Below are 20,470 nucleotides of genomic sequence, written 5' to 3' on the forward strand. Positions count from 1 at the left end.
AGGGACCGGTGAACCGCGAACAAAAAAAAAAAAGACAGTCACACACACAATTAAAACGTCGCAAATCCTGATCCCGAACCTTGCCCAGCTCGCTTTGATTGTCACTTCCTGCAAAAAAAGAAATAAAAAAAATCCTTCAGCCCATTAAGTCGATGCTGCTGGATCGTTTCTCGGTGCGTGAATAACGTCCAAAGGTAACGTAGCTTCCATTCTACATTTTTGCCAGTCTAAAATGGTTCATTACAAAGGCTTTGAAAAGGACAAGGAAGCTAAGCATTTGATTTCTTTTTTTTTTTTATCAACCTGTCTTTTTGGATTCGTTCGTGCGAAGATTACCTTTCTTTTCGAATGGCTTGACTATCCGACGTACCTGTTGTTTTTTTGGCTTTTTTCGCATCCGGATTCGCTTTACCTTCGCATAAGCATGTTAAGTCCTTCGCTGTCGCAATGGGATTGAACGTGCCTAACCATCTCCGGTTCTTTATGGTTGCGCTTCCTCCGTGTGATGTATTTTGGGAAGACTGTCAAGCACAGGGCATACACCCCGTGGACTAACACGTCTTATCCACTTGCTTTTTGCTGCCATCTGTGGATTGTATTTTAACCAAATTAAAGATAAATGAAAGAATAGCATCTGCACCTATGCATATTAGGCAGAAAATGATCTAGTCTCACCAATCGCAGCAACAATGTTTGGAAGTATGCATTGTTATCGCCTTATCACACTGGTCACCAATGGTGGCCTGGCAAAGTCACTGGATTGTCAAACGACCATCGAAAACGACTGATATTGGAGTGGCTGGAGGTCCGTTGGTGAATGAGCTTGCTCATATCGTCGTTTGTTTACTAGATTTGAAAATAGTTGAAAGTAAACGTGAAATCAAATATAACCATGGACGAAGATTTACTTATTGCAGTGGGTGTTCTATTTGGAACAGAAGATCCAAAAACAAAAAGAACTAAATGGGTCAAACATTTACATTCTAAAAGACGTCGTTTTTCACACACGCACTTGATAGATGAACTGCGCTTGGAATTGTCTAATCTACGCTAGGATGGATGAAAATACTTATCTAATACTACTGCAGTGGGTTACACCATTAATCCGAAAACAAAACACTCAGCTTAGAGAAGCGATATCTGCTCATGAAAGGTTAAGTGCAATACTTCGATTTTTGATCAGCGGTAGCTCATATCAAAACTTAAGTTTTGAAACGGCTATTTCCCAACCTTTATTGTGTGAAATAGTTCCAGAAACATGCCAGGCGATTATGAACGTGCTCAAAAGATACATACAAGGTAAATGAGAGAAATACGATGATTTGGGTAAATCTTTTATTGCCGTTGACTAACATACGACGTTGATGTAAGGTTGCCCGTTTGACCAAGAGCAACAACTTCCATCAGCATTTTTTTTGCAAATGGAAGCATGTTGGTTGGAACCATGTCCAATTCGGCTTGTAAAGCTTCAATGAATCCTGAAACCTTAGTTCTTGGTGCTTGTAATGGCGGGTTCTCTAGTCGTTCGGGGACTAGCTTCATCAGTTTTGTCCGCAATGACTTTTCGTCTTCCACCGTCTTCCGCTTACGTGATGGTCCGGGTGCATTATTATTGTCGGTTTCTTCTATAGCAGTTTCTGTGCTGTTATTGTTATGGTTCATCAGGTACTCCTCGATGTCCTCTTCGAGGCACTCATCCGAGTTTTCATCATCACTCTCCTCTTTGATATCGCCCAACTGAAATGTGAAAAAAAAAGTTCAATAATAAAAAATCGTGTCATCGATAAATTTCGTAAAATCAATTATCGATAAAGTATAGGGGGGTCGTAGAGGAGACCATAAAAGAACTGGGAGATTTCATCACACCCGCCTTTACTCTCCAGATCTGGCTGCAACAGACTATCACCGGTTTGCTTCTATGGGCTATGCAGCACTTCTTTCAATATGAAGAAGTTCAAAAATGGTTCAGCGAATGGTTTAATCTAGACGACTCACTGTAAAGTAAGGGTATGACTTTTATCCCATTAAATGTTTGTAGGAAAACCGCTTTCGTGTCACACATACCTGTGTCTGCAGCTTATTAATTTGATGGACCAGCCGTTGCTGTTGACGTTGGTTACGTTCTTGCTGTAGTTGCAAAAGGTGTCGCAGATTTTGCACATGTTGTTTTTCTTCAACAAGCTGCAACAGAATAGGAAAACAATTAGTAAGCACACTAAGGATAAGTAAATCCTATTGAAATGAAAATTGAATTGAATTGAATGGAACAGCAATTGATTGCCCCAATTTTACGCAGACGCTCTGCAAAAAAAAAAAAAAAATGGAGGGACTAATTCGGAGGGATTATGCGTACCGATAGTTTGGAGGTTAATAAGGGCCTGGGTGAAAGTCATTATCATTAAACCGCGATCATGAATATCAGCAATAAGGCCTATATTATGTCGGAGGGAGTCCGTGATGGCTCAATGGTTACGGCGTGGTTTCGAATCCCAATCGAGATCGGACCCAGTACGACAGGACTGACTATCCACATAGAAAAAGACAAGCAGCCCCATATTGATTATTATATCAGAACCACCGAGATTCAGCTTAGCCACTCATAATACTTCGACAGAACCTCTATCCGAAGAGAGTAACGGTGACTGGTCGACGGTATATTATACGGAGCGGAGGTCAGACGTTCGTAATACTAGATTCAGGATTCAAACTCACGTTATTTGTCGTGGTGAATTCCAACCGGACTTTTATGAATTACTATTTTATACGAAACAACAAGGTTACTCGCCTTTCAAGATAAAAATTTTCGTATTTCAATGGAAATTGGAAATTGTCAATCTTACCTCCTGCTGTAGATCCGTCACTTGTCGTGGAGCAGCAGCTCCAGCTCCGGGTACCTCTTGTACAAGCGGTTGTGGCTGTTCGAGCAGCTTCCTTTGAATCGACCTTTGTCGATTAGTTTCAGCCATGTTTAACTGAAATAACAGTATGATAGTTCCATAAAGTAATGATTTTAGAACTACTGCTTTGTATAAACGATGTAAAATCGGTAGGAGGCGGTATGAAGGTGGCCCATGGGACCACCTTATTGTGCAAATTTATAGCAAACTACGATTAAAGTCGATCTCATTTAATCAAAACAAATGTACGCACCTGGGATAACCTAACCGCACCAAACAAAGCCTCCGAATCGGATTTGCGGATGTGAATGGACGGGCGAATAGATCCTTCAGTTTGCAAAGTCGCTCAGTTCTGCTTCAGTCCTGCCGCGGGCTGTACTCAACAACACAATTTTGCGCACCTTCGCCGCTAAGGAATCTTACAACTGCTGCTATGGGAAAGCAACGAATTCTGTACGAGTCTCACTACAAAACGAAACGGCGGAGCAAACGCGCCTTAAATCGGCGACCTGCAATGACATGGCAAATTAATGTAAATTCCCACTGCTTACAATATAATACTTGGTACACAATACCTGTGAAAGAACCGACTACGATGTAGAGGGGTTAATAATGTTAACATGGATATGTTTCTAACGTCAGAATTTTGCACAATTTTGTCGAGGACGAGCAAATAAAAACTCAACTGTAAAGAAACACTCCAGCAAGAGATTAACACTTTCATGCAGAAACTGATTCTGAGATTCACAAATAATGCGTGTAGAAGCTAATAGCACAACTCCAAATATTTGGAAAAGCTCAAAACTAAACTGCACTTGAATGATGATATGTTATCCAATCGAAATATCGCAAACGGAAGGACACTAAATTCAATTCAATTCTGTCAAGTTGGCAACTCCGCAACAGTTAAATTACTGGAACGAAGCAGCTTGGTTGAAGTAACCTTGATGGCGGCGTGAAATGTGCTCATTAGCACAGATGCGACGGAGAGGGCCTCATTTGGAGTAGTAGCATTTATTTTTTCATTGAACTATTTTAAAACCCTTTTGAGCTGAATAATTTCTCTATCTTCTCTTGGCTGCCATTATTTGATGGAACCGAAGTTTGCAATATTTCATTTTACAACCAAGTTCTTCTACCAAAGCAATTAGCTTAGTCAAAGTAACCGTGGCTCGTTGACAGCTTCGCTCTAGTGGTGGGGAAATCGCATCCCTACTAGGGACTCGAACCCTCAAATCCGATTCCCGATCCACCAAACAGTTGCGTCTAACTCAAAGACAATTAACAGACAGGTCGGGTCAAAGCTGTTTTTTGTTCCGCCATTGTTGTGACAGTTGGTTAAAAAAGTGTTTTCAAAAAATTCCAGCTTACTTGTGGGAGATCTCCGCCAAAATCTTCGCGAAATAGGTAGTTGGTAATTCTAGATCACAGTATCCATGGTCTTGCGGATAGAAACTGCTCTTCTGTGTGAAATCATGTGATATCCTTTTGCTCGCTGTAATTGCCGAAATTAAGTGTGTTGGTCTGGCTTATACGCAGCCTTCCTCCAGAACATATTTCGAACGCCTCAATTCGTTGTTCAGTTGATGAAACATACCAAATTTGCAGTTTTACCCCACTTTCTTCGCTGTTCGTGAGAAGTAAACAAAATTTTAACCAACTGTCAAAAATTTTCCCACGGTTTTCGGCTCGTTACATGGTATGCTGCGACCTGTCTGTTAATTGTCTTTGGTCTAACTGTTCATCTCCACATAGCGAACTCTCCTCCGACGAACTGACGAACTCAGTTCCCGCAACAGCTGGGAAACTGACGGATTAAGAAGAAGCGAAGAAGACCGAAACAAATGCGTGTCCACCTAGCGCACTCAGGAAACTCGAAACTCTATACAACTTTGACGGGAGTTTCACCAGTTTCCTATGGGAAAATGAACAGTCAAATGGAATCAAAATCTTTCGTATCTGTCAAATGGGATTCGAAGCATTGGAATCCGTGTAGGAATTGAATCTTCGGATCTTCCGAATCGCGATTCTGCCAACACTAGAGGAAAACATTTCAGTTTGCGAAGAACAGCGTAGAAATTATCGTCTCGATGTCTCCATTCGAAGCACGTTCAGTGATTTCCCGTGTACAATAGTGAAGAGGTGGATCAGGTAAACCGTGCCCCATTAGTGGCACCGTCAAGAAAGTTTGGCAAACTTGCCAAGGATGTGCCGAGTGCGTTGTGCTTCGTGCGACGAACATGTTGTGTGTTAGCAACCGTCGCGTTGACGGTAATTGGTGGTGAATGTACGCAATGTGAAGCAATTTGTTCGCTTTTCCCGTCGGTGGAAGAATTGTGAATTGCATTCCGTCCCCGGGACGTCTGACGACTGCATTCGTTCCGTGTGTCGAGGGGTGCTACGCATCGTCGAGGCAAATGTCAGACCAACGGCGAGAGTGAAAAGGCGAAACACGGCGCGATAACAGGATAGAGTGAAAGAAATCAGAAACTTCCGCAGGACTACTTGCCTGCCTACTCGTCTGCCCACTCATTTCCCATCGCGAGCCGTGTTTCAGTATTTTGCAGGAAAATTTCCAACAAATTTCCCATCCAAACACTGCGAATCATTCAGTTATCGGTGGGAAAAAGAAGGCCTTGCGACGATTAAATCCAACTTGGTACAAAGCGAAGCTGACCTGCAGGAGAATGTAGTGGATGCCATAGGAGGACTTGTTGTACGCGTGTGCCATGGTACGCCGTTCGACGTCAGATATCGAAAAGCAGCGAAAACAAACTCCACTGCTCCATCTCCATTGTCGCCTGCTTTTGTGCCCGAAGGAAGTCGGGATTGAAAGTCACTCGAAACCACCTCAGATATCTCAGAGACTTGTCGGCTGCAATTTAAAAGCGCGAACAAAAAATCAACCAGAAACAACCACCAACAGACCACCCTTTACCACCGGTTTGTTTTTTTTTTTGCTTACAGCTTTATTTTCCTACGACACGATTCTTCGTCTTTTGTGGAGGTTTTGCTTCCGCTACCGGAGGTAAAAGATTACATTCAGCAAAGACCAATTTACTTGGGGCAAGAAGGAAGAAGAAAAAAGGAAGGAAGGTGTTTCGGATAAGGTATATTTTTTGATAAGGCTGTGGCCCCTTCATCAGGAAGGAAGAAACCGAATGTTTTACGATATGACTTTAGCGTAGCCATTTCCCAGCAATAATTTTGTCGAAGGAGATCCTTAGATGGTATGCATCATAGTTGCAACAAAAGGATGCGAAGAACCATTTCAGGGAAGCATAGGAAAGAACGTTCCTATGATACTTTACGAAGCAGCCTATGATACTTTAAAGCAGCTTATATAGTACCCTATACCGTAGGATACCGTTCAAATGATTGAAAAGTAACCACAAATGGCTGCTGCGATGAGACACTTTTTCTTTCAATTAGGTGTGCTGAATTGTAATACCCAAATCAAAGGTCGATTCGTCGATTAACATTCCTTCGATCGATAATTTTTCGCTTAAATTAGAAACTATTTGACTGACCACCAATCAGGCGACAAACTTTCGGCTCTTCCGCAAACGTAATCGGGTCGGGTTGTGAGGGTGCGAGATCGCCATAAGAACCAATTTCATCTTGTTGCAAGCGCCCGGCGAGTTGGGTATTCTTGGCGTCGGCATGCCGATAAGCGTGATCAATCGTGGCCACATTCACGACGCAGCGATCGACGACGTCTCGCGGGGGGTGTTGGGGCGGAGGCTTAGTGACGATGATAATAAATTGCGGCGACTCTGCGACGCACACTGGCGCGCGGGCCAGCGAGCTTGCGTGTGTACCGTATTAATTCGTTTTATCATTCTGTTTTTGCTGCTAGTGGGACCGCGAAGTCGCGCGCTCAGCGAGAGATGTTGATGGCTGTTGTTGACGAGTCTGCCCAAACTACTACGTACCGCGGCAGGGCAACCACCGAAAGATCTTTGCCGGCGATTCGTGTAAGAGAATCGAATAGTGTTGGTGAGAAGTGTCTGTAGTGTCTATCGTGCTTTTCGCGTGTAGCAGCGTGAAGAGTCGCGGGTGCGCGTGATAAACTAACGAATTTACAACGGCGGTTCGTCGTTGTGTGCCAACGTCCGTCCCCCGAAGCGCGCAAAGGGAAACTAGCAAAACGACAAGCAAGCGAAAAGATGCTGCCTACGAAGAATAATGAGAACGCTTAGTACAGCAACGAGCCACACCGGAACACAAGATTCGTACGCGGGGACGATCGCCGGATGTTCACACCTGGCCGGAGCGGACAGTTAAATCCCCGTCGGATGCGTACGCGGAGGCCGCCGGGAGGTCACTTCTAACCGGCTGACACTTTTCTGCGGTAGCAAAATTGCTACTACTAAACGCGCGTTTGCCTTGTCGGGTGCACAAAAGAAACAAACCCAACCGAGAGGTGAATGCACAACGGTGTGGTGGCTGTTGAGCGACAGCAGCTGTCGTTCGCCGGATGAACCAAATGACCGAAACCTTTCCATCGTTGGCCATCGGCGGTGGGGCCGGCGGCGACGGCGGCGGAGGAATGGCGGCCGCTGCCATCAAGCAACAACAGCAACACCACCACCAACATCACCACCAGCAACAACATCCGCCCCATCATCATCATCAGCCGCAACAGCAGCAGCATCATCAGTCACTTCATCAGCAACATTCATTGTCCGCGATGTCCATCGAGAAGCTGGTGCGCGTGGGTTACTACGAGCTGGAGAAGACAATTGGCAAGGGAAACTTTGCCGTCGTGAAGCTTGCCTCCAATGTCATAACAAACTCAAAGGTAAGAAATTGCCATCCTTGCAGGGGGTAGGGGGGGAAATGTCCGCTAAATCCTTTTGTTCCCTTCCGTAGAACTGATACGTGACACCTTCCGATAAGTTTCCGTGAGCGACTTTTCCGCACCGATGTGTTTGGGAAGGAGGGACATAATCGATCATCTTTCTTTACCGGTTTTCCGTCGGGCGGTTTGCGCTGGTGGGGGGGAGGCGGGCTGCAAAAGCGGATGATAAACGTAGGTGGTGGTGGGAAAAGCAAACGAGATGGCGCGGAGAAGTGGAGGCGCACACGCGAGATAATGTGGATGGAGACACACACAGATGTGTGTACCAATTAAGCCGCTTCTTGTTGTTGGGAGATGCCCGCGTCCGACCGCACGCGTTCCGTGGTTCGCGCTCGGTGGAATTCGAAAATCGATCCCCGCACGGTATGGTGAAAGCCATTTACTTACACGACCACACGCACGAACACAGCCAGGCCTCGGTCGGCGAGATAATGGGTGAAGTGGTCAACATCAACAACATCAGCGACATTACAGCAGGGACCTTTGTAAATACACACACACACACGCACCCTACGTCACGCGCCCGATTTCAACCCGTGAGTTTTATCGCCCACGGCGGAAGGGGCCGCCCCAAGGGTGGTGTTGGTGTAGCGCTTAGTATCCGTGGCCACCGCTAACTACAGGCGAAAGTGAAACGCCAGCGCGAAGTTCTTGTATTGTTTTCGCTGTGAACGTCTCTGTCGCTTGCCAGGCCCGCGGGATAGGGCTCAGCTGTGTGACCAAAAGATATTCGGCTCGCCGGACACAAATAAAACCATCGTTCGTTTATGGGGCTCGCCGCAAATTCGGTCACTTCCGTTGCGTTCGTTTTTGATTGCGTTGCAGTCGGGAAGCATGATTAAGATTTGGGTTTTATTCAAGACGACCAAGTGTCACTTGAGATGGTGATGGAAGACGAAGACGTTCGTGACTGCTACGTACAGCTGCCAAGCGAGATGGAAGAGGCCATGAGTCAGCATTAAATATGCATGTTCTTCTTCCTCTCTGTATAATCTTTAACCCTAGCGATAAGCGCGGGCCAGCTTGTTTATATCCATTGCCACGGAAGGCTGTTTTGTCTTTTGAGATATCGCCAACATCCGCCTTCCGTTGCGACGATAACATTATCTTTCCATCGATAGAGACCGGTCGCTAGAGCCGGCGTTACACTGGACGGGGACACATTTGATCGCAAGGACGTAATTGGTTTGATTTCCGATTGGGGAACCTCTTTCTTTAAAACTAAAAGCCTAATAATTTTGATTGTTTATTCTACGTTAAAGCATTTTAACTGTGAATACCCAGAAAAGCTGTGTTCGCCTTGGGGCAGAACGTCTTCTGTATGAAATGAGCTATGCCACTAAATACTAAAATGCTAAAATGATTCAATGGTCAGTTGGTTGGCTTTAAGATGGTACATGTACCTGGCCTAGAATAGGTATTTGTCCCTGAAATCCCGAGCAAGATCAGGTCCCTTGGAACGAGAGCACTAATTTGCATTTCCTCGGATAGTAGAAAATGTAGAAACAACTCTAAATTCAAGCGTTCAATAATTTCAAATAGATTATCCTTGCACATTTTTGAAAAAATACTGTGAGTCTTGGCTGGTGGTCGAAAGGAGTACTAAGTATGAGAAAAGCAAAAAGCCGTTATCATGCTTTTGTATGTTTTGATTATTTGATGTAGTTTTACAAAAAGGTCTGATTTAAAAAAGTGTCCAAGGAATCACGTTCAAGAGTTGATATGAATTTATAAAAGGGGGATTTAAAAAAAATCTATTAATCTGTTGGTTTTTCAAATAACGCTTGTTTTGTAGAGTGTTGCCACTTGCTATCGGTGGCAAGTGTGTAAAATAATATTGGAAAAAACCTGCGGACAGAGAAATTCATACATTGGCAATAATCACGTGCACGCTAACTGAGACCGGGCAAAATCCGGCAAAGAGGCGACGCGTGATGACATTTGCGGCAGTGATTGCTACGATGTTTCTGGTTTGTGCTAATTTGTACCGCAAACACAGTGTGCTGGCACGGTATGTTGTGAGCTCTGCACCAAAGTTTGTCCCCTCCAGCGATGGCTGTTTCGGTGTTTGGGAGTGAAATAAAGAAATCCATCGTGCCATGCCCACCCGTGTTTGTTGTTGTATCAAATCGCGGCTGTAGGATGGCTAGAGTACATTTTTAATTCGAATCGATTAGAACCGATGAACAACATAATCGACCTTATCTTCGGATGGTTCCAAAAATCCATTTTGTCATTTTCCTCTGCGTTGTTGGATCAACTCCAAACGTACGTCGGGCAGTTCCAGTGGTAGCAGCAATCGAACGTTGCAGAAAAGCAAGTGGAATGAAAAACCATGCAGCGCACGTGAGGCCTCGAAATAATGCACCACCGCCTGCCATCAGCTCCTTGCTGTTATGGTCAAGCCTCCATTTTCGCGCACGTCATTGGTCACCGGGGACGAGGACGTAACGGCTCCTGCTGCTGGCTGAAGCCTTCCTGCACGGCGGGCTCTAGTGTTGGTAGGAAATGGTGAACTTTTAATGACCTCAAACCGAAGGCAATCCATCTATTACGGTCCACAACCGAAAGGCTAGGCACAGGCACAGGCGTTTATCCGAAGGCGGCCCCGAGTGCACGGAAATGTATGTGCGCCATGGTTTCCACGTTCTTAGTCCAAGCTTTTTTCAAAAATACACCCTCCATCGAAGAGAGCAGCGGGTTCGTTGAAATGGGTTGTAACTGTAAAGTAAAAAGCCAGCCTTGTAACGTCGGACAGCCGGAGGATCTAGCCCGAGTGTCCTTTCCTCGGATAGTGGAGGTGAATAATTTGTCCCCGCTATGTGTATGTGACCCACAATTGTGGGTCGTGTACGTCGTCACACATTGTAGCGCAATGGGAATGGCACGGATATGTTGGGATGTCTATTTCGAGGGACGACACTTTAAAATAAGTCCTTTCGTTTGAGGCCGGCCGGGGAGGTCGAAAATATTTGCATTCTTTTCGCCGATTTTGCGCGCCCCGGAGGTTGACCGATCGGGTTGAGGGTGAAGGGTGAGTCAGAATCAGATGTTTTGAATAATTTATGCAACCGTTCAACGTTCATCTCTTTGGCCGTGTGGTAAGCTTGCCGTGCCCCCGTAATGGTTGGTCCGTGTGTCCGTGTGGCTGCAAAGAAATTGTATCGTATATTATTGACATAACCCCGACCCAATAGCAACAGCAATAATAATAATAATAATAATACAAGCGTGGAAAAATCGACCCAAGGGCCGATTTCTCCGATGTGTGCTCCGAGCCAAACGGTGCTAGTGCCATTCTCCTCCCCCTCCGCCTCCTCCTCCACACAATGACCCCGAAACGTTTGAACTGATGAACTATCCGGCCGGGTTTCGTGCAACCATCATCCTTGCGTGGCCTTTAACGTTAGTGTGTTCATTCTTACTCACCCGCACACCGTCCTGTGCCTCCGCTCTGCTCCTCTTCCCGCAGGTCGCAATTAAAATAATCGATAAAACATGTCTGGACGAGGAAAACCTGGCGAAGACGTTCCGCGAAATATCGATACTGAAGGTGTTACATCATCCGTACATCACGCGCCTGTACGAGGTCATGGAGTCACGCAACAAGATCTACCTGGTGACGGAGCACGCGGCCCAGGGCGAGATCTTCGACCATCTGGTCGCGAACGGGCGCATGAGGGAGGAAGAAGCGGCCCGCATCTTCTCGCAGATCGTGGCCGCGCTCGACTACTGCCACCGGAACGGGATCGTGCACCGGGACCTGAAGGCGGAGAATGTCCTGCTCGACACGGACATGAACGTGAAGCTGGCCGACTTCGGCTTCAGCAACACGTTCGTGGCCGGCCAGCCGCTGCGGACGTGGTGCGGTTCGCCGCCGTACGCCGCGCCGGAAGTGTTCCAGGGTGTGGAGTACGATGGGCCGAAGTCGGACATCTGGAGCCTGGGGGTGGTGCTGTACGTGCTGGTCTGTGGCGCTCTGCCGTTCGATGGTAGTACGCTGCACGATCTGCGTAGCGTGGTGGTGGCGGGCAAGTTCCGGATACCGTTCTTTATGTCGCAGGAGTGCGAGCAGCTCATTCGGCACATGTTGGTGGTGGAACCGGAGCGGCGCTACTCGCTCAAGCAGATCGCGCACCATCGCTGGCTGGCGCAGCACAACTCGATCCCGCTGCTCGACTGCGGCGGTGATCTTGGTGGTGCGGGTGGACAGCAGCAGCGCGAGACGGCCGAAAACCTGGACACGATCGTGATGACGCACATGCTGCAGCTGCCCGGGTTGACGGCGGACATGATCGCGCAGTCGGTGCACGAGAATCGCTTCGATCATATCTACGCCATCTACTACCTGCTGGTGGACAAGCTGCGCCAGAAGCGGAAGGAGAAGGGGCGTCTGCAGCATCATGCCAGCTTGGCGTACTCGCGATCCCGGAAGACGAGCATCACGACGGGCGTCGTCGACCGGACGGTGGAGGTGATCAAGAACGACTCGCTGGAGCGGTTGAGTCCGCTGACGAGCGTCGGTTCGACCATACTGAACATATCATCCGGACTGGGCGGCACGGAGGACCTGGAGAAGTACGACCTCGACACGGGCACCGTATCCTCCTCCGCCACGGCGCTATCGCCGTCGTCGTCCTCGGCGCTGTCCACTGCCGCCGTTACTCCGGGCTCGCTAGAACCACCGTCCTCCGGTGAGCACTATCTCTTCCCACCGTCGTGCACCAATGGGGCCGGCGGAGGGAACACCCGGCGGCACACGGTTGGTCCGGGCGATGTCGCCCACGAGCAGGTCCTGGTCAACCCGAACGTGGTGCCCATCAACTTCAAGATTGGTGCCGGTGGTGGCACGCTCGAGCCGCCAACGCCCAACGTTCCGATCAATATTCCCTCGCTGCAGAACCAACCGATCCACAATCTCACGATCAAGGATCAGCATCTCCTAAAGCCACCCACCGTAATGGGTGCAAGTAAGTACATGCGCGCCCTGCGACCTGTAAATGCGACGCGAGCTAACACTAACTTGCGCCATTTCTTTTATAATCAACAGCAAGTTCCTTCGGACGACGAGCGTCGGATGGTGGAGCCAATCTGCAGATCTACTATCCTTCGTCTTCGACGAACTTCCACGACCAACAACAACAACACCATCAACAGCAGCAGCAGCAACAGCAACAACAGCAGCAGCAACAACAACAGCAACAGCAGCAGCAACAGATCGGAGACGGATTCACGTTGGGCCAGGTACAAGGTGCGAACAACGGCTGCACAACACTGGTCGTCGATCATCTGATGCTCCAGACGCCAAGTAGCGAGGGAACCGACGATTCCAATGACGAAATTCAAAGGTATGAAGACGCCGGGGCGCCGGGTCGATGGCAATGATTGTACATTCCGCAGATTTTATGGAGGAAGTAGCAAATCAAAACATCCCCTTTACTTGCGATTAAACACGTTTAATGAAGGCCTAATAGCGGGAAGGTCATACCTTTTGGCACATTTTATTTTCTCTTAACGCCGACCGGACAGATGTTTGCTTTCGTGCGCGCGGTCGCTCTTATCGCTTATCGCACGTATGTGCGTATGTGAAACGGTCCCGTTGCTACCGTTCATTGCGTCAAATAGTCAACTTTATAGTTTTTTTTTTTCTAAAAGAAGATAATATTCACAAAATTTTCGTGTTACTTTTTCGTTTTTCATCGGTAATTCCCCCAGGGGTGGAGTGACCGATGGAAAGAAGCGAGCAGAGGGCATGTTCGTGTGAAGAGAATCAAAACAGAACTTGCGGTCTGGTCAAGCTGCGGTCGAGCTGACCACCATGGGTTGTCTGTAATTGTTGTGTTTGTTTTCCACGCGACCATTTCCTACCGGTTGCGCGCACCAGCGCTTGTATCTTAACGTGAAACACACGACGACGCACTCGATGCCGGGAGTTCCGGTGGAGAGGTGTCTACTTTACCATTTATAGTGCGCACTAGGCGCATACGCATATGCCGTGAATGTTTTCTTCCCGGTTAGTGAAAATCCTCCTTCAACGCGCATCGAATTACTTTTGATAAGTTCAAAAGTTTCCTTTGGAAATAAATAATCTCAAATCAAAACGAAATCCACTCCAAGACAGAAATCGTAACGTCAAGTGGAAATAAGATCGACTTTAGTTTAAATGAACACAAAGAGAAACTTTCCAACATTCTTTAACATCTTCATAAATTGACCATTTGGTGCTTGTTAGGCTTCAGTTTAAAACTTGTCACTTATAAGAATGTGATTTTTTTTTCTTGTATGCCTAAAGGTTACGACTACGGCATTTTTATTTCCATTATTTTTTACTCTCAACGTAGTGTGTACTTATCCGGGCGTTTACAAGTTACAAGTACAAGTACAAGGCTTAAAGAAACAAGTTTTAAAAACAGGCAATGGTTCGTGTATCGCAACTTGTTGTTTTATGACCTTAACAACTTACTGGAAAGTTGATGAGAAAAAAACAAATCCTAGTTTAAAAGAATGGAAACTTTCTCGGCGATGGGAATACCGTAATGTCGAAGTTAAAAATTGCTGCCGCACAGCGTCTTTAAACAGGATGTAGTGTGGCGTAAATGGTTGGCAAATCATCGGATTGCGAGATTTCAAGTTTTGCATGACGCGTCCGACTCCCCGCCGCGAGTGGTCTGATGTTTGTGTGTTTACCGTGCGGCGATGGACGAGCAGACCCCCTAACATTCCAGCACACCGTGAGATTGGATCATCCTATCGCTGTACTTTTGGTTTAACAAAATCGTTTCAAAGCGAAAACTATTATGTGACCAAGTGCGATGACTCTTTCGTATGCTAATGACTAGCTTACAGAGAAGTTTTATCTTGTTGCTAAAGAAAAACCCCCTCAGAGTTGTTTAAAAAAGCAAGAGGTTGACCAAGGATGGCACAACAATGTAGCTTCTTATCACACCTGGTCTTTTTTTTTATTTTGTTCCGGGAAGTGAACAACGGAAACACGCTTCCCTTGGAACCTTCCTTTTCTTTCACTCTCTCTTGCTCGTATCGTGATCAGCTTGCGATCGTGACCCTGATAATGGAAACGGCCGCCCTGTGCGACGTGTTTGCTTTTCCGCTTTAGATATATGCATGGACGGGGCTGTACCAAGCGTCACACCGTCGGCTGTACGGACGATCTGCCGGCGGGGACGGGCTCACCGATGGATCCGCCGCAGGCTCACTCGCCCGCACCCTCCACGGGCGGAGGCGCAGGAGGAGGAGGAGGAGGAGGAGGAGGAGGAGGTGGCGGCGGTGCTGGCAGTGGCGGAAGAACTCGCCGTACCGGTCTGCTGACCGTCATGGAACGTCCACCCGGTAAGTATCGCCCCGAAGGCTTAAGTCCGCCGTCGTAGGCCAGGTGGTCTCCATTATCAGTAATTGTGCTATGTTTGATATCAATGTTTTCAATGATTGTGCAAAATTGTTCACTCCTTTATTAAACACCTAGCTTTCCTGTTTTGCATGTCTGTTTCGAATTATGTTTGGATTTTAGAATTTCGAGTGTTTTTAGAGTATGTTGTATGTACCTTTTAGGCTACCGTTTAATTCACGCAGCCGCATTCAAGCTCAGTTACACACGCGTTCGGTATATTGTATCTGATGTTTTAGTATACATTTTTGATGTAATTTAAGTATCTTCCAGTAGGGTAACTATACTAGCATTATTTGCCAAGCAATGAATAAATTCTTAACTTTTGTAGCGTTTGGGCATCGAACCTACTAAATGGTTCGTTTCCTGCTAAAGAGAATTAGAGAGATGTTTTGCCTTCCTCACACACACACCCACTTTGAACGTAGAAAGTTTACTTTTTTAACGTTATTCGAATATGTAAATTTTTCTTCTTGACAAATTGTAGTACTCCAATTAAATGAAAACATAAGTTTTGTTTTACGTACTTTTGCAAACTTTTAAGATAGTTGGAAAGTTAAAGAATTTGGTTTCAGGATGGAAGTAACGGAATAAGCAAAAATTAATTCAATTATTGTATTCAATAAACACTGTGATTTGAAAACAGGAACATCTTGGAACGGAATGAATTCTACGAAATCGATATGAACTTTTTGATTTTTGAAGCACAACGGGATTTAAGCTATTTTTACTTTGGCCAAAGTGCTGAGCCACTTACCCTATTATGGTTCACGTACAGTTTTCCTTTCATTTCTTCGTTTTATATGCCCTTCGTTTTCTATGTTTTTATTTTATATTTTGTTTTTTTTTCTTGTTCCCATTTATTTTTCCTTTTTCTTTATGTCTTGTAAATATTAAAACATTATGCTGCAATATTTTCAATTATTGTGTATATGTGGAAAAATAAACACAAACACTCAAACACACAAACCAAAAAAAAAAACTTGCACGCAAATCCCTCCGCTAACATCGCACCAACAATCGGGTAAAAACAAAATCGAATTTGCGGCATCGAATTCTGTGTGGTCCCACAACGCATCACCGGCGGTACGGCAGTGATAAGTCCGGACCTAATACGAGAGGTCGAAGCGCGTATGAACCGGGACTATCTGCCACCATCGTTGCTGTCGTCTTCCTCCTCCTCCGCCGGAGGAGCAGGTATCGCTGGCGGTGGCGGTGGGTCGGCACCTTCGCACGCGGTCAGCACGTCGATTGGTTCGGCTACGGCCTTGTCGAATCCCCGGTCGCCCGAATCCGGTCCACCGACTATGATGATGATGCTACCGTCGATGCAAAGCCCACCGTCGTACCATTACGCACCGGTGACCACCGGCGGGGCTGCTCTGCTGCTTGGAGGAGGAGTAGGTGCAGCACCGACCGGGACAACGGGCGGCGCTCCGGTGCAGCCACCACCGGCTCACCAGCCGCAGCAGCCGACGCTACCATCGCCACACAGCGCGCTGTGCAATCGACGGTACACGCGAACCTGTAAGCTACCGACGGTGCAGGAAATCGGTAAGTAGTGTTTCGGGTGTGCAGGTCGAGTCGTCATCGTGGTCGTGGCAGGAACAACAGATGCGCCCACTAACCCGACCATCCGAGCAGTCCGATCGCCATGTCTAAACCATGGGGAAGAGGCAGGAGACCGTTTCATTAACTCACTCACTAATCACAAGCCTCATATTCTGTCGTTTTGATTAAGTTTTCTGCCCATCAATGCAGGCCATCTTTTATAGTTTTTCGATGTAGTGCACTTTATGGCTACTAGCTGGGTAATGATATTGCATTCGGTGTAGTGTGTGAATGTTGGTTGCCATTGTGTAGTAGGCTTTGCTCTTAAAGAATCCTTGCTTTGAGCAGTAGTTAGTTGTTGTGTCTGCATTTTTCAGTCATATGTCATTATTTTAAACGTATTTTGTTTTTGTCTACTCATAACTAACATAATTTTCGATCATTTTAGGTCGCTACAGTCCGGTTCGGAGAGCCTCGGAGGGTTCCCGTATAACGTCGCAGTTCCAAGGCCCATTCCAAGAATGTCAACAGCTGCAAAAGGGGCTACACGCCGCAGCCATGGCCTCCTCCTGCGCACAGCAACCACATCAACACCAACAGCAGCAGCAGCAGCCGCGCAACAACTTGCTAATCACGCCGAGTCCCCCGCTGGCGGACAATTCGGTCAGTTTGCCCGGTTCACCGATGCACTGCAAGCCGTTCGTGGACGGCAACTACCATCATCTTCAGCAGCAGCAGCAGCAGCCGGACATTAGTGTGCCGCACGAGTTGCTCCTTACGATCGTGCCAACGTTGGAGAAGCTGGTACTCGAGAATCGACTGCAGATCGAGACGGCAAACAGCATCATGGCGACGCGCACGATGCCTTACGAGGTTGGCCATCAGCTGGGGATAGTGCCTCGCGCTACCGGAACTGGCGGTTTCGTGCTTGGTGGTGCTGGCGGGACACTGGATGTGGGCGGATTGAACCTGCAGGTGGCACTGCAGCATAGTCAGAGTGTGTCACCGTTGAGCTCCACGTTGCGGCACGGTGGAGCTGGTGCCGGCGCTGGCTATCCGGGTGTTTCGAGCCGTCCGACCGGTTTGCTCACGCTCGGTGGAATGCAGCCTAGTTACGCCGGCGGTGGTACGTTCGGCAATCCGTACGGTGGAATGGTGGGAGGATGGACGTCGGCAGGAGGTGCTGCTGGAGCAACAACCAGTACGGGATTGTGCCATCTTTCGGGTTTGGAGTACCCAGGTGGAAGCAACAGCAACAGCGGATGCCCTTCGCCGGTGTACTACGCCAGCGGTTGCTCGTCGCCAATTCTTCCCGGGCCACCAGCTTCGATCGTGAGTGGCCTGGGAAGCTCTAGCACTGGAGGTGGTTCTTCCAGTGGTGGCGGTGCAGCTTCTCCGATGCATCAGATCACCCGTGGCATTAGTACGCTGAATACGGGTGGTGGGAGCACGTCGATGGCGGGCGGCTCCATAACGCGCGGTACATCGTCATTCTCGCCCTCCTGTAACGAACCGCTCGATCTCAGCATGGACATCGTGAACAGCGTTGAACTGGACTTCTCTGGCCGGTCCGCTTACTCTGGTCCCACCACGCCGGTGAACTACTTCGACACGGGAGTAGTGAAACCGTTCGGTGGCGTACTGCTGCCACCGCCGCCACCACAAGCAATGCGCATTTCCGCCTGCACACCGCCGACCTCACCCAATCTGTGCATCATCCAGGAAGAACATCCGGTGGCGGCGTTGTCGGGCGTGGGAGTCGCATCCATTCCGGCCGCATTCCGGAGCCACTCGGCAAACGCATCGCCGGAGGATCTCACCTTTCAGCACACGCATCCGCAGATTTGCCTGACGGACGTTCAGGGCAGCGAAATAACGCTGGTGGCGCTGTCCGACTCAAGTCATGGGGATAGTGATGATTCGCTCAACTGTCCGACGGCAGGCAGCACCAGCGGTGGTGGTGGGGCTACAACGAGCGGACTCGGATTCTCTGGCCTACTGATTACCGAGCCATCGAGCGACATGCCATCGATAACGCGCGGCGTCGGTCGGAAGGCGAGCCTAGACACGGAAAACAACTCGACGGCAACGACCTCCGGCAGTTGTTCGGCCAAGTTGGATACGTCCGACATCAGCGAGTCGTACGTTCGGCGGGGTAGCGACAAGTCGCTCGGCTTCAGCGACGATAGCCTGAGCAACGACTCCAACCCGTCGAACCTGTCACCCAGTCAGGAACCGTCGGCTGCCAGCTCCGGCTTCAAGAGTGCCGACTCGTACTCTGAACAAGACACGGCTCGGCTCAGTCCCGACTCACTGTGCGATGGTGCGAAAAGTGCCGACGAGTGCTACGAGCTGCCACTTCCACAGGAGTGCTCCACCCTCGACTCGGCCCGCATCCTCGAGATGGTCAAACGGACGCTCGACTCCACTATGCCCGCAAAAGGCTGCGTGTACGGAACGAAACCGCTCGCGGATGGACAGCAACACCAGTTGTCAGCTCTTGGAGGGGCGGGGGCCAGGGTAACCGGTCCGTCCACGGTTGTCCGACCGGCAACTCTTTCTGCGACGGAAGGAGGTACAACTTCCTCCGTAACATTATCATCATCTCTCAGTGCTGGTACTGGACGCGGGCCAAACGACGTATCCGAACCAACGGGATCGAACCTGAACCTAGAGTTTTCCGGCGGACTGCAGATCGAGCTGCAGGTGTACGAGGGTCGCAACGGAAAGGATAGCAGTACAACCAACAAGGGCATTAAACTGCGCCGGATCTCCGGCGATCAGTACGAGTATGGAAAACTGTGCCAGCAGCTTATCACATCGCTAACCGTCTAGCACGAAGGGAACGGTTTGTTTCGAAGCGAACACGAAACAAACCAACCTTAACCATCCGGAGCAAAGCAAGAACTACCCAACCTACGTGTCAGTTCGACCTTTGTCGTAATGTTTTTAATCTCACCAGCATTAGTTCCGTTCGTTCTACGCAGGCTAATTTTGCGGTGTGGCTACTTTTATTTGAGCATGTATGTTTTACTTGCAAAATTGCACATTCGGAAAGTTTTTTTTAGGGGACAGGGACAATAATTATTTTATTCATATTTTAATGCAATTTGTTTTCGATTCAATCGTTTTATTGAGCAGCAGGGGAAAGGCTTTGATTTGATTTCAAACGATTTTAATTGTTGCACCAGACTGCCGGTGGGCTCGTTCCATCGCGATAAGATAGTATCGTGTAAAGTATTGTTAATTTGTAAGTACTGAGAAAACTTAGTATGGTTTTCGTTCACCACCACGGTCGTTTCAATGCGCGATGTACTGAAAATCCCAACCGAGCTGGGAGGGAACCAATATAGATTTAAATAGGTTGAATTTTTAAACTTTCGAAACTTACATTGCTGGTTCTGTTGTTAGTAATGTTGTCATGTTCTACTATTGATTTACCATATTTTACCGATTATAGAGTATGCATAACTTTTCGCAACTGTTGTTTTTCACACGATTGATGAACGATTTTCAAATCTTTTAAGGGCAGCGAAGCGCCGATAGCGAGTCTATTAGTTTACAGCTAGACAGTGAATTAATGCACTCGTGACCATTCCTTAGGGTTTAATAGATTGTTTGAATTAAGTTTGACATAGAGTTGCACGGTAGGTAAGTTTATTTTTTGATTTCACTTTCCGTACGTTTGTCGTTAAACAAAACAGGAAATCAGACGGACTAAATGTTGCCTCGTGGCTAACCATGTGACCAGAAATT

The 20,470-nt window shown here is 47.7% G+C and overlaps 1 protein-coding gene across 1 annotated transcript; it reads left to right on the forward strand.

Moving 5' to 3' along the window:
* Positions 1-5,026: 5,026 nt before the first annotated feature.
* LOC131265726 (uncharacterized) lies at positions 5,027-19,944 on the forward strand. The gene is made up of 7 exons (XM_058268029.1): positions 5,027-5,048; positions 6,757-7,701; positions 11,234-12,731; positions 12,812-13,109; positions 14,876-15,108; positions 16,259-16,717; positions 17,163-19,944. The coding sequence occupies exons 2-7, from the start codon at positions 7,378-7,380 to the stop codon at positions 19,547-19,549; spliced, it is 5,199 nt and encodes a 1,732-aa protein (XP_058124012.1). The 5' UTR covers positions 5,027-5,048; positions 6,757-7,377; the 3' UTR covers positions 19,550-19,944.
* The last annotated feature ends 526 nt before the right edge of the window (positions 19,945-20,470 follow it).

Source organism: Anopheles coustani, chromosome 2, assembly GCF_943734705.1.
Source record: "Anopheles coustani chromosome 2, idAnoCousDA_361_x.2, whole genome shotgun sequence".
NCBI classification, from domain to species: domain Eukaryota; kingdom Metazoa; phylum Arthropoda; class Insecta; order Diptera; family Culicidae; genus Anopheles; species Anopheles coustani.